This window comes from Staurois parvus, unplaced genomic scaffold, assembly GCF_062004578.1.
Source record: "Staurois parvus isolate SC_StPar_1 unplaced genomic scaffold, SC_StPar_1.0 ptg000220l, whole genome shotgun sequence".
NCBI classification, from domain to species: domain Eukaryota; kingdom Metazoa; phylum Chordata; class Amphibia; order Anura; family Ranidae; genus Staurois; species Staurois parvus.
Genome location: NW_028318016.1, coordinates 982,402 through 995,484, shown reverse-complemented (window position 1 = coordinate 995,484; position 13,083 = coordinate 982,402). Strand labels below are relative to the sequence as shown.

General features: G+C 43.2%; 1 protein-coding gene across 2 annotated transcripts in view; it reads left to right on the top strand.

The window, feature by feature from the left end:
* The first annotated feature begins 9,564 nt into the window (after positions 1 to 9,564).
* RAD51C (RAD51 paralog C) overlaps positions 9,565 to 13,083 on the top strand; it is a 100,264-nt gene continuing 96,745 nt past the window's right edge. Inside the window, exon 1 of one of the 2 annotated variants that reach the window (XM_089679186.1) lies at positions 9,565 to 9,740. In XM_089679186.1, the coding sequence (XP_089535312.1) occupies positions 9,623 to 9,740 (118 nt within the window). In that variant the 5' untranslated portion in view covers positions 9,565 to 9,622. The remainder of the gene's footprint in view (positions 9,741 to 13,083) is intronic. The other variant, XM_089679185.1, reaches the window with a different exon arrangement.

The window sequence follows — 13,083 nt, the reverse complement described above, 5'->3', positions numbered from 1 at the left end:
AGGTTATAAAAAAAAATCCCAAGTGTTGAACATCTCACACAGCACTGTTCAATCCATCATCCAAAAATAGAAAGAGTATGGCACAACTGCAAACCTACCAAGACATGGCCGTTCACCAAAACTGACAGGCAAGGAGAGCATTAATCAGAGAAGCAGCCAAGAAGCCCATGGTAACTCTGGAGCAGCTGAAGAGATCCACAGCTCAGGTGGGAGAATCTGTCCACAGGACAACTATTCGTGCATTACTTAAATCTGGCCTTTATGGAAGAGTGGCAAGAAGAAAGCCATTGTTGAAAGAAAGCAATAAGAAGTCCCATTTACGGTTTGCAAGAAGCCCTGTGGGGGATACAGCAAACGTGGAAGAAGGTGCTCTGGTCACGAGACCAAAATTTAACTTTTTGGCCTATAAGCAAAACGCTATGTGTGTCGGAAAACTAACACTGCACACCACCCTGAAACCACCATCTTCACCGTGAAACATGGTGGTGGCAGCATCATGTTGTGGGGATGCTTTTCTTTTGCAGGGACAAGGAAGCTAGTCAGAGTTGATGGGAAGATGGATGGAGCCAAATACAGGGCAATCTTAGAAGAAAACTAAAGAGAAAAATTCCCAGCTCAGCTTGCCTAACAGCCTGCAAACAAACCGAATTAACCTGTCTAACAGTATGCGTTAAAAACAGGGGTTTAGTTAGCACACATTTGCAAATACATGCGTAAGCTACAGAGCCTCGTCACAGTACCCCAATATTCTGTAGTTCCTAACTCTACAAACTTTGAGAGCACCCATAGTAGAGGAACATGTATTTAATGGATAGACCAAGGGCAGGTGGACCTGAGGGAGCCCACCCCTCCTTAAAGGTATAGGAGAGCACTGGACAGCCAGCATGTAACACAATGGCAGCTAAGGTGTGCAGTGCGCCCCCTCACTAACAATTCAACAGTACAAAAAATGGCCACTGTCCCAGTCTATAACTGGCCTTCACAGCAAGGAGCACATGTGCTCCTTGCTGAGAAAGCCCAGTTATAGATGGGACAGTGGCCATTTTTTGTACAATCTTACAAGAAAACCTGTTAGAGTCTGCAAAAGACTTGAGAGTGGGGCAGAGATTCACCTTCCAGCAGGACAACGACCCTAAATATACAGCTAGAGCTACAATGGAATGATTTAGATCAAAGCATATTCATGTGTTAGAATGGCCCAGTCAAAGTCCAGCCCTAAATCCAATTGAGAATCTGTGGCAAGACTTGTAAATTGCTGTTCACTGACGCTCTCATCCAATCTGACAGAGCTTGAGCTATTTTGCAAAGAAGAATGGGCAAAAATTGCACTCTCTAGATGTGCAAAGCTGGTAGAGACATACCCAAAAAGACTTGCAGCTGTAACTACAGCAAAAGGTGGTTCTACAAAGTATTGTCTCACAGGGGGCTGAATACAAATACACGCCACACTTTTCAGATATTTATTTATAAAAAATTTTGAAAACCATTTTTCATTTTCCATCCACTTCACAATTATGTGCCACTTTGTGTTAGTCTTTCACATAAAATCTCAATATGTTTTTGGTTGTAACATGACAAAATGTGGAAAATTTCAATTGGTATGAATACAAGGCACTGTATATACACTGCTCAAAAAAATAAAAGGAACCCTTTTTAATCAGAGTATAGCATCAAGTCAATTAAACTCCTGGGATATTGATCTGGTCAGCTAAGTGGCAGAGGGGGTTGTTAATCAGTTTCAGCTGAAATTAACAACAGATGCACTAGATTGGCAACAGTGAGATGACCCCCAAAACAGGTATGGTTTTATACGTGGAGGCCACTGACATTTTTTCCCTACTCATCTTTTCTGACTGTTTTTCACTAGTTTTGCATTTGGCTAAGGTCAGTGTCACTACTGGTAGCATGAGGCGATACCTGGACCCTACAGAGGTTGCACAGGCAGTTCAAATCATCCAGGATAACACATCAATATGTGCCATTGCCAGAAGGTTTGCTGTGTCTCCCAGCACAGTCTCAAGAGTATGGAGGAGATTCCAGGAGACAGGCAGTTACTGTAGGGGAGCTAGACAGGGCCATAGAAGGTCCTTAACCCATCAGCAGGACCAGTATCTGCTCCTTTGGGCAAGGAGGAACAGGATGAGCACTGCCAGAGCCCTACAAAATTACCTCCAGCAGGTCACTGGTGTAAATGTCTCTGACCAAACAATCAGAAACAGACTTCATGAGGGTGGCCTCAGGGCCCAACGTCCTCTAGTGGGCCCTGTGCTCACTGCCTGGCACCATAGAGCTCGATTGGCATTTGCCATAGAATTCCATGATTTAGCAGGTCTGCCACTAGCGCCCTGTGCTTTTCCCAGATGAGAGCAGGTTCACCCTGAGCACATGTGACCAATGAGAAAGGGTCTGGAGAAGCCATGGAGAACATTATTCTGCCTGTAACATCGTTCAGCATGACTGTGTTGGTGGTGGGTCAGTGATGGTCTGGGGAAGCATATCCATGGAGGGACGGACAGACCTCTACAGGCTAGAAAATGACATACTGACTGCCATTCAGTATCAGTATGAAATCCTTGGACTCATTGTCAGACCCTATGATGATGCAGTGGGTTCTGGGTTCCTACTGGTGTATGACAATGCCCAGCCTCATGTGGCGAGAGTATGCAGGCAGTTCCTGGAGGATGAAGGAACTGATACAATTGAATGGCCCCCATGCCCGCCTGACATAAATCCAATAGAACACCTCTGGGATATCATGTTTCGGGCCATCCGACGCCACCAGGTTGCACCTTAGACTGTCCAGAAGCTTAGTGATGCTCTGTTCCAAATCTGAGAGGAATACCCCAGGACATCATCCGCCGCCTCGTTAGGAGCATGCCCCGAAGTTGTCAGGCATGCGTACAAGCACGTCGGGACCATACAAACTACCAAGTGCCATTCTGAGTTGCTTCAATAACATTTCAGCAAAATGGACTAGCCTGCTGCATCATTTTTTACTTTGATTTTCGGAGTGTCTTTGAATTCAGTCCTCTGTAGGTTAATAATTTTCCTTTCCATCAAACAATGGGGCATCCTTACATTCCCAATACATTACCCAGTCTATATCAGTATAGATATCTAGCATGAATTTTTTCCCCATTGTGATCTGATGTGTTTTCAAAGTTTTCCTTTAATTTTTTTGAGCAGTGCATACATGCAAACAATGTTTCTATACACTAGCATTCTCATATAAATTTTATTTTAAAGACCTGTTCTACATAGGTTGAATTTAATCAGGCCAGCTCATGACTAAGAACCTCAGCTGCTTCAAGATAGTCACAGAAAAATAGGGACCAAAAACTGTCAGTTGTAACACCACATTATATAACAGAAAGACCTCACAGAGAGGCTGAAACTGGCTGTAACCTGTGCATTGACGTGCATCTGAAACCAAAAAGTTTTTTAGTTTTGGACAGAAATGTGAAGTATCCAAGTTGATCGATGTATCGACTTGGGACTTGGGTACAATTGGTGTGCCCATACGTGAATCAAAAACATTTTGGCTTTACATACACTTTGACTACTACACTTACTCTGTTGTGGAAGTGAAGAGTGAGATTGAGATCTGCAGTCACTTTTGCAGTAGTTGTTCTCTTATTCTGGGTCACAATACTGCGCAATGTTCTTTTGTCTCTTACGGTCAGTTGACCATGTCGACCACGTTTATGCTTATCAGATGTTTTCCTGGAAACTGTTTATGCCGTCATAACCTTTGATACTGTACGTTAAAACATGGCAAATTGGCAACTCCAGTCACAAAGGAACCAGCTAAGCGGGCACCAACAATTTGCCCTCTTTGAAGATTGGTAAGCTCTGATATGACTCCATGCACAGCACGCAGTGAATGACGAAAGTATGGCTTCCCAGATGTTACATAATTTCCGTTTTCAATGCAAAACATGTTATCACTTTCACACCTGCAAATCATGTAGTTTTTCCATATTTTTGTCTATTCCCTGTTATATTCCACAACATTTTCAGTAACGATTTTATCAATTTTTGGTGTAATAATAAAGATTTTTTTGTTTTTATGGTACCAGGTTTTTTAGCATTAAAATGATCAATTAGTATTTTTTCAAAAACTCTTATTAGATTTTTAGCAGGGCAGGCAATTAGTCAATCATTAATGGGATTTGTTCTGTCACTACACATACTCAGGATTTTAGCCCTTTATCATCCATCTTATTATTATTATTTCTATTTTTGATTGTGCATTTTTTTTTTGTTTCAAGGGTGAGCATCCCCTTTAACATTCATGCCAGGACTTGTTTTGGCTCCAGCCCAGCTATTTCTGTTTGTCTATATCTGTGTATCACTAACTGTTTATATGGTTGATAATGTATAAAAGCCTGTTATCTAAGTTACCATCTCATCTCTATGATTAAGCCCTGTAGGGGGGATGAAAAACGTCAGAAGAAAATGTTTAGGAGTTCAGACTTTACCTCTCTATATAGAGGCTGGGTTCTGGTGTGCGGCGTTCCAACCTTCTGCTTTTCCGATCTGTTTCTGCTAGCCTGGATGAGCTTGTTTGTACATCTACACCCGATCTGTGCTGTGGACTGCAGGGGGAATTTTTGCAGTGCTTATAGTGGCACTCCCAAGTTTTTTGTATATGGGTCACAGTAAGTACTTGTAAAAACACTCACATGCCTACATGTAAACTGTCTCCATCCAGGGTTGTATGTCTGCATGCATGCACTTTGTTTATACAAGCACCAGCATATACCTGAGTACAAAACCTGAATACTACGGTGGCTGTACACAAATCTGTAGCTCCCAAGCAGGGAACACGCCTGAATTTTACATTGTACAGTCTCAGGCGCGCATGTGCATGAGGTCTTAGGGTGTAACATGAAACGTGGTCCCAAAGATAAACTAAAAGGATAAGTTCACCTCATAACACGTTACACTCATATTCAGGGTGTATCATGTAACATCAGGGATGTTCAATTCCTATTGTCTGACGCCTGGGACATGCAGTTCCGGGCAAGAAGTTATTTTACATTTAGCCCTGCTGCGGGCAAGTGGCATGGCTTAGAGCCAAAGGTCGTCTCTTGTAAAAGTGATCCAAGCGGCTAACTAGCTGTTGAATCGCTTTTACAGGCAGCAGGAGGAGAAATACCACCACCACCCCCGCTGCCTTCTGCAGGCTATCCCAAAGCCTATGTCATCTCCCCCTGCTTGGTGGAGGCACACTTCAGTCCAGTCCCGCCCCCTGCTGCCCATTGGCGGAGAGAGCGCCACCAGTCACAGCCAGGTGTTCTCCGTATAGATGCCTGGCCCAGATCACATTCTTCTGGGGAGCTGCTGGAGATGGAGGGCTACACGAGGTGGGGAATGTCACCCTGCCATACTACAACACCTTAGACCATGGCCACCACCGACCCCCCAACTTCACCGCCTCCCACCAATAGAACTGGAGGCGAAATCCATTGCTATCTGCACATTATTATATATTTTTTATTTATTTTATTTATATAAATTTATATTTTTGTTTTTATTTTTTGGGAGGATTTTTATGATGCTGCCACCACCATGTTTCATGGTGGTATGGTGTGTTCAGGGTGATGTGCAGTGTTAGTTTTCCGCCACACATAGCATTTTGCTTATAGGTCAAAAAGTTTAATTTTGGCCTCATCTGACCAGAGCACCTTCTTCCACATGCTGTGTTTGCTGTGATCCCCACATGACTTCGCACAAACTGCAAACAGGACTTCTTACGGCTTTCTTTCAACAATGGCTTTCTTCTTGACACTCTTCCATAAAGGCCAGATTTGTGGAGTGCATGACTAATAATTGTCCAGTGGACAGATTCTCCCACCTGAGCTGTGGATCTCTTCAGCTTCTCCAGAGTTACCATGGGCCTCTTGGCTGCTTCTTTGATTAATGCGCTCCTTGCACGGCCTGTCAGTTTAGGTGGACAGCCACGTCTTGGTCAGTTTGCAGTTGTGCCATACTCTTTCCATTTTTGGATGGTGGATTGAACAGTGCTCCATGACATGTTCAAAGCTTGGGATATTTGTTTATAAACTAACTGTTTTAAACTTCTCCACAACTTTATCCCTGACCTGTCTGGTGTGTTCCTTGGCCTTCATGATGCTGTTTGTTCACTAATATCCTCCATCAAACCTCTGAGAACAGCTGTATTTATACTGATATTAAATTACACACGGATGGACTCTATTTACTAGTTAAGTGACTTCTGAAGGCAATTGGTTCCACTAGATTTTGATTAGGGGTATCAGAGTAAATGAATACAAACACCACCCTTTTCAGATATTTATATGTAAAACATTTTGAAAATTCATTTATCATTTTCTGTCTACTTCACAATTATGTGCCACTTTTTGTTGGTCTATCACATAAAATCCCAATAAAGACATTTACGTTTTTTGGTTGTAACATGACAAAATGTGGAAAATTTCAAGGGGTATGAATACTTTTTCAAGGTACTGTATATATACTGTATATATCTTATTTTAATAATTTTCTTTTAATTTTATATTTGTTTTTCAATAATGTTGTTTATTATCTCATTGTTATCTGCACATTATTATATGTATTTATTTTAATTATTTTCATTTTATTTTTATTATTTAATTTTCATTTCTTGTCTTACTTTATTTTTATGAAATATATTTATTTTTATTTATATTGGTATTTAATGTGATATTTTTTTCTAATTATATTTGTATCTATTTTTGTTCTTGTTGTAATGTGATTATTGTTATGTGCAGATAATTTTTGTTATTATTTTTATTTTATTTACTTTTTAATATATATTTTTATTGGTAATATTATCTGACCATTGTTATGTGCAGAATATTATACATTTGTCATTTTATTTATTTTAATTTTGTATTTTATCTACTTTTTTGTTGTAATAATTCAGTTATTGTTATCGCCAGCCTTGTCCCATCCACTGGGAGGGGAGAGGGAGCCTGTCCAATCCGGGAAACCCAATCAACCAGCCACCACTTCCGCCAGCTGATCACAGAGGCGGACAAAGACTCCCTGTCAACCTCAATCATATAGGAAATGTTGTTTATTCAATATAGTGGCTAGGCGTGACTCTCTTATCCTCATAGAACCTTTCTGCTAGCTCCTCCTAGAGTGGGTGTGGTGCCCGCCCACTTCAGGAAAGCTGCTAGGAAAAGGGTTTACAAGCTGGGAGTTTAAGCGGGATCTATTGGGAGCAGCATTTCTAGCAGACGAGGACGCTCGGATGCTGGGACTCTTGCCAAGGCTATATGGGCTTATCGATTGGTCGTGTTTACGGCTTCCTTGTGACCCTGTGCATTATGGTTCCGATGGGGTCTGTTCCTTCCTGCCTTTCCATAGCTTTGGTAATGTATTAATTCTATACTGTGACGCTGTCAAATGATGTGTCTATAAGATATATAATCCTGTGTGTCGTATGATAATAAACGTGGAGGTTTTGACAGTGCAAGAATACTGCGGTTGGATTGTTATTTCTTGGAGTGCCGAGTGAATGCTATGATGTGCCAGGACAGGTGTTTATTTGGTATAGGGTCTTTCATATGCTTAGAATAATTAATGGTGTAAATGCTGGTTAAACGTACCTGTGTGACTACCTGTCTATTGTTTGTGTATATGACTTGCTTTTAGTTATTGCATCCAGCATTACATTACACCTTCTTAAAACTTTGGGTTCTGGTTTCCCTACCCTTACCCATTTGAAGGCGGGGTTATGTGTTTTTTCTCGGTTGAATTCTTACTTGACGAAGCTCTACTTTTTAATACTTCAAGTAGTATATACTTTTTTTCTTTTGTTTTCTTGCTACTGTGAGATTTTGACATTGCATTTTTTTTAAACTACAATCACTTTGTATACTTCTACTACCTTGACATTGTCTCATACCCATTGTTCCGTATGTGTCAATATTCTTATTCTATACCGGAAAATAAGTGCCTTACTTTCTGTGTCCCTACTGGATTCTATAATACACGGTTTTCTGATATTAACTACTTCCCAACCACGCTATAGCCGAAGGATGGCTACAGCACGGTTGTCTAGTTCTGGGAGGACGTCCCCTGTGCGCCTCTGGTGATCGTTGTGTCCTACGGACATAGCTGATCACGTGATACGGTAAAATGCCAATCACAGCGGCCTTTTACCACGTGATCAGCTGTGTCCAATGACACAGCAGATCACCAGGTAAATACAGTTGCCAGTCATCAGCTGCACTTTCCTCATGCTGCCAAGAAGCGGCAATGGTCAGCGAAGGGATCGGCACTGAGCATCAGGGCACTGATGATTGCTGCCCTGATGATCAGTGCCCAGCAGTGCTGCCCACCTGTACCCATCAGTGCTGCCCATCTGTTCCACCCACCTGTACCCATCAGTGCTGCCCACCTGTGCCCATCAGTTCCACCCACCTGTACCCAGCAGCGCCGCCAGTCAGTGCCACCTATCAATGCAGCATCATCAGTGCCGCCTATCAATGCCACCTATCAGTGCTGCCTATCCGTGCCACCTCATCAGTACCCATCAGTGATGCCTATCCGTGCCACCTCATCAGTGCCTCCTATCAGTGCAGCCTCATAAACGCACATCAGTGAAGGAGACAAAATAACCTGTTTGCAAAATTAGAAACAAAGAAAAACTTTTTTGCAAATATTTTGCACTTTTTTGCTTATAGCGCAAAAAATAAAACAACCAGCGGCTATTAAATACCACCAAAGGAAAGCTCTATTTGTGTGAAAAAAATTAAAATTTCATATGGATACAATGTTGCGCATGACCGCGCAACTGTCAAAGTGCGACAGCGCGAGAGATAAAAATTGGCCTGGGCAGGAAGGGGGGTGAGGGGAAGTAACTGGTAGGCAAGTGGTTAAAAACAAAAAACTGACAGGGGTTCTAATCCCTCTGCACTCTATCCAGACTAAAAGAACGTTTTACCTTTATACTTTAAACCTTTTTCTATTCTATCAAAAAATAATCTAAAAGCTGACATAGCAGGATAGAATAACTCTCCACAAATAGACGTCATTAGCTGAGGTGGAGGCCAGTAGTGGACACTATAGACAGGGACATAACTGGACACCATCCCTCACTAATTGTGCCCCCATATGTTTGAGTTCGAATTGTTTCCAATTCATTTTTATTCTGCTGTAGGCAGACACGATGAGAACATTCTTCTACATCTTTACCATTACCTCAGACACCAACACTCTCCATCGTCGTCACATCACTTCTATTTCTCTTTAGAAGCCGCTGTTACATTTCCCGCCACTAGGGAATTAAATCATATGCAAATGTGTCTACAGGTACTTGGCTCCGGCGGCCATTTTGCCGAAGACAAACACAAGCCTAATAGTAGGACACGCCATGTGACATTGTTACTTCTTTTTGGATGAGCGCTCCCACACGTTAACGCGAACTTACAAAACTCGCAGAAAAGAAGTATATCTATCTTTACATGTTAATCAGTCACGTCTCCGTATACATGTGCTTCCCGCTCTAATGTTGTATTCGGTCGCTTGAAACTCGGGGCCCACCCACTATTGGGCGTGGCTTGGTAATGTGGCGGCAGTATACCCTGGAAGAGCCGTGTAGGGTATGCAGCGGGAGGTGGGCAGCTTTCCTATCGCTCCATCCATCAGAGCGAGGCTGGTAGCTGCGGGCTTCCATACAGTGCAAGATGTGATAGAGCTGGCAGTCAGTGAAGTGGCTGGAGGTAAATGGTGCTGTCAGCTGTACACCATGGACAGGCCTTCAATACATGGGCAGGATACGGTGCAACCTTTATCATCAGGACTTGGCATGGGACATGGGGGTGCCTTTGTTGGGCCTCATTTGAAAATGCTCATTGCTTGACTGGCTTCCTAATTCTCTGGCTTAAAGTGGAGTTCCACCCAAAAGGGGAAGTTCCGCTTTAAAGACTGGTGCCCCGCTCCCCATTAAGGATTGGAACCTTTGGGGAGCGGATACCTGAATTTGACAGGTGCCCACTTCCGCTCCGATTGCCTAGGCCAAGGGTAGGAAACCTGAGAGCCGCAGGACTACAAGTTCCATCATGCCTCTGCAAGTCATAGCTGTAACTCAGTTTTGTAATCTTTGCAATGCCTCATGGGAAATGTAGTTCCACAACAGCTAGAGAGGTTGCCTACCCCTGGCCTAGGCGATCAGAAGGTGTCCTCCGTTCCCTGTAGTCTTTCGGGACATGTGACCGGTCCCAGAAGACTACAGGACCATTCAGGAAGTGCAGCGCTACTTGCGCATGCGCAGTGGGTACCTGGCTGTGAACCTGCAAGCTATCACAGCCAGGTGCCCACACTGAAGTTGCCGGTGCCCAGAGAGAGAAGATTGTCGGTAAAACAGGCTGCAGGGGACACATTGCTGGATCGTGGGGCAGGTGAGTGTGTGTTTTTTTAAAAGCAGCTACAGTTTTTGTAGCCGCTGAATTTTTTTTTTTTTTTTTGATAGGTGAGTGGAACGCCACTTTAACTTATAGTAGAACTACACTGCATCTGAGGACCACAAGCTGTTTAATTCATTTTTAAGTCCTGGTTCATGCCATTGTGACATGCGATTTACAAATTGCACTGGAAGTTGCATGTAATGTATTTCTATGGACCTGTCTTAATAGGTGCACTTGCAAGTAGTGAGATTTGAAAAATAGTTCCTGCATTATTTTTTCACCACTTTAGTACGATTTAATTTTCATAGACTATAAGGTAAATCGTACTGAAATCGTACCTGTGTCTGTATCAGTGCTACTTTGCAGTCGCTCTTTAACCACTTGCCTACTGGGCACTTTGACTCCCTTCCTGCCCAGTCAATTTTCAGCTTTCAGTGCTGTCGGACTTTGAATGACTACTGTGCAGTCATGCAATATTGTACCCATATGAATTTTTTTTTTTGAGACGCATAGAGATTTCTTTTGGTGGTATTTAATCACCCCTGGGTTTTTTAATTTTTTTGCTAATCAAATGAGAGAAGACCAAGAATTTTGAATAAAAAACTTTTTCTTAGTTTGTTATAAAATTTTGCAAATCGAGAACTTTTCTTCTTTACTGCTAGGCAGCACTGACTGGGAGGCACAGATGAGGCTGCACTGATAGATGGCACTGGTGGACGTTGTTGGGATTGAACTGAAGGTCAAATCTGGGGCTGCACTGATACACTTTCCAATTACCAGCTCTTACCAGTGCATCCAATAACCAGCAACTGTATTTACATTGTGACCAGCTGTGTCATTGGACAGAGCTGATCACGGGGTAAAAGGGTGCTATGATTGGCCTTTGACCATGTCATGTGATCAGCTGTGTCCAAGGGATACAGCAATTACAGAGCTTGCCAGGTGTGCACAGGAGGCACGGTTCTGGAGGACGTCATATGACGCCCTCCCAGAACTAGACGACCCTGCTGTAGTTGTCATTCGGCTATAGCCCGGTCGTCGAGTGGTTAAATGGGACCAAATAGCACCACTCTGAAATCTCATTCAGTGTGAACCAATAATATTCAATTTCCTCCATCTGTCCATTTCTCCATGCTTTATCTTGCTGAGAAATCATGCTGAAAAGGACCCAGTAGCATTTCTGTCTGAGGCCATCTTGAATAGGGGCAGGTGATTTATGTAGTATTTGCTTCCTGGAATCCATCGGCTCTTGACAGGAGGGCGTGCATGGTTGAGAAAATCCCTCCTTCCATCCTGAAGTCTCCTGGGATGTATGACATCATTTGCCTAGGCCTGGAAACCAGGAATTAACTGAAGAAATAGTTTTAAACAAGTTTAACCGCTTCCCTATAGCACAAATACTGCTGCAGGACTGCGAATAATCACATATATAGACATGATTTTGCATTTCCGTGTAGGGGGTACTTGTACGCTGCCATTGGTTGGTACAGCTGTCAATCACCAAGTCACAGTCGGAGATTCTCTGCCGACATCGCTGAAGAACACGGACAGAGGAGAGGTATGTATGCAAACAATACAGATCTCTCCCCTGTCTGCTCCAGCATGCTACTTTGGTTTGCTCTGCATAGCAGAGCAATACAAAGCAGCATGCTTACACAGTAAAGCACACACAGTTAACCCTTTGATTGCCCAAGATGTTAACCCCTTCCTGCCCAGTGTCATTAGTACAGTGACTGCTTTTTTTTTTTTAGCACTGATCACTGTATTAGTGTCACTGGGGGTGTCAGAATGCCCACCGCAGTTCCACTATAAGTTGCTGATGCCTCCATTACTAGTATTAAAAAGAAAAGAAAATTCCATTATATATTACCAGTCCCTAAGCCCCAGTTCACATATATGCAGCCGTGCGGGCTGAGTTTTGCGTGGGCACGAGAGCCCATTAATTTGAATGGACTCCCATGCCCAGTGACACGCAGAGAATTCCCTGCACTGCAGCCCACACAGGAACCTTGGTTCCCAGTACATTTGCGTTTTCCAGTGCAGGTGCCGTGCCATTAGAACTAATGGCACCCACCCGCGGGTCCGGATTTTCACGCGGATCCGCAGTGGCACCACCCGCACAGATGAATCTAGCCTGAATGTGTTGCTGTTTTAGTTTTATTTATTCTCCATTTTAATTTCAGCTGGTGATCGGGCTAGTAACACACGTCCTGTCTCTGTGTCCAATGTGTGTTCACCTTTGGGAGCATGTTACACCCATATTCACGGTGTAACTTGCAATATGCTCCAGCAGTCATCCACCCGCACCCTGATCCTCCTCCTGTGACAGCAGACAGGGGTTCTTCTCACACAGCCGCCTCATTCCTTCACAGCAAGCTGTGAATGAGTGGACTACAAGTACTGTCTGCCACTGAAGCAAGCAACGTGTACTTCTCAAGGAATTGTAGGACACTGGTGAGCACTCTCGTAGTCCCATGATGTTCCCGTTCTTTGGTAACTGCCTGCCTTTATGGGAGGTATTGGCAGACAGAAGTACCGAGAATCTGCAGGAGCCTGGTATTGCACCTGCAATCTGCTAATCATGAGTCCGATGCTTTCCAGGCCCCTGCGATAAAAATAATGCACTTTTTTTTTAGCAGAAATATGAGCATTTATTATT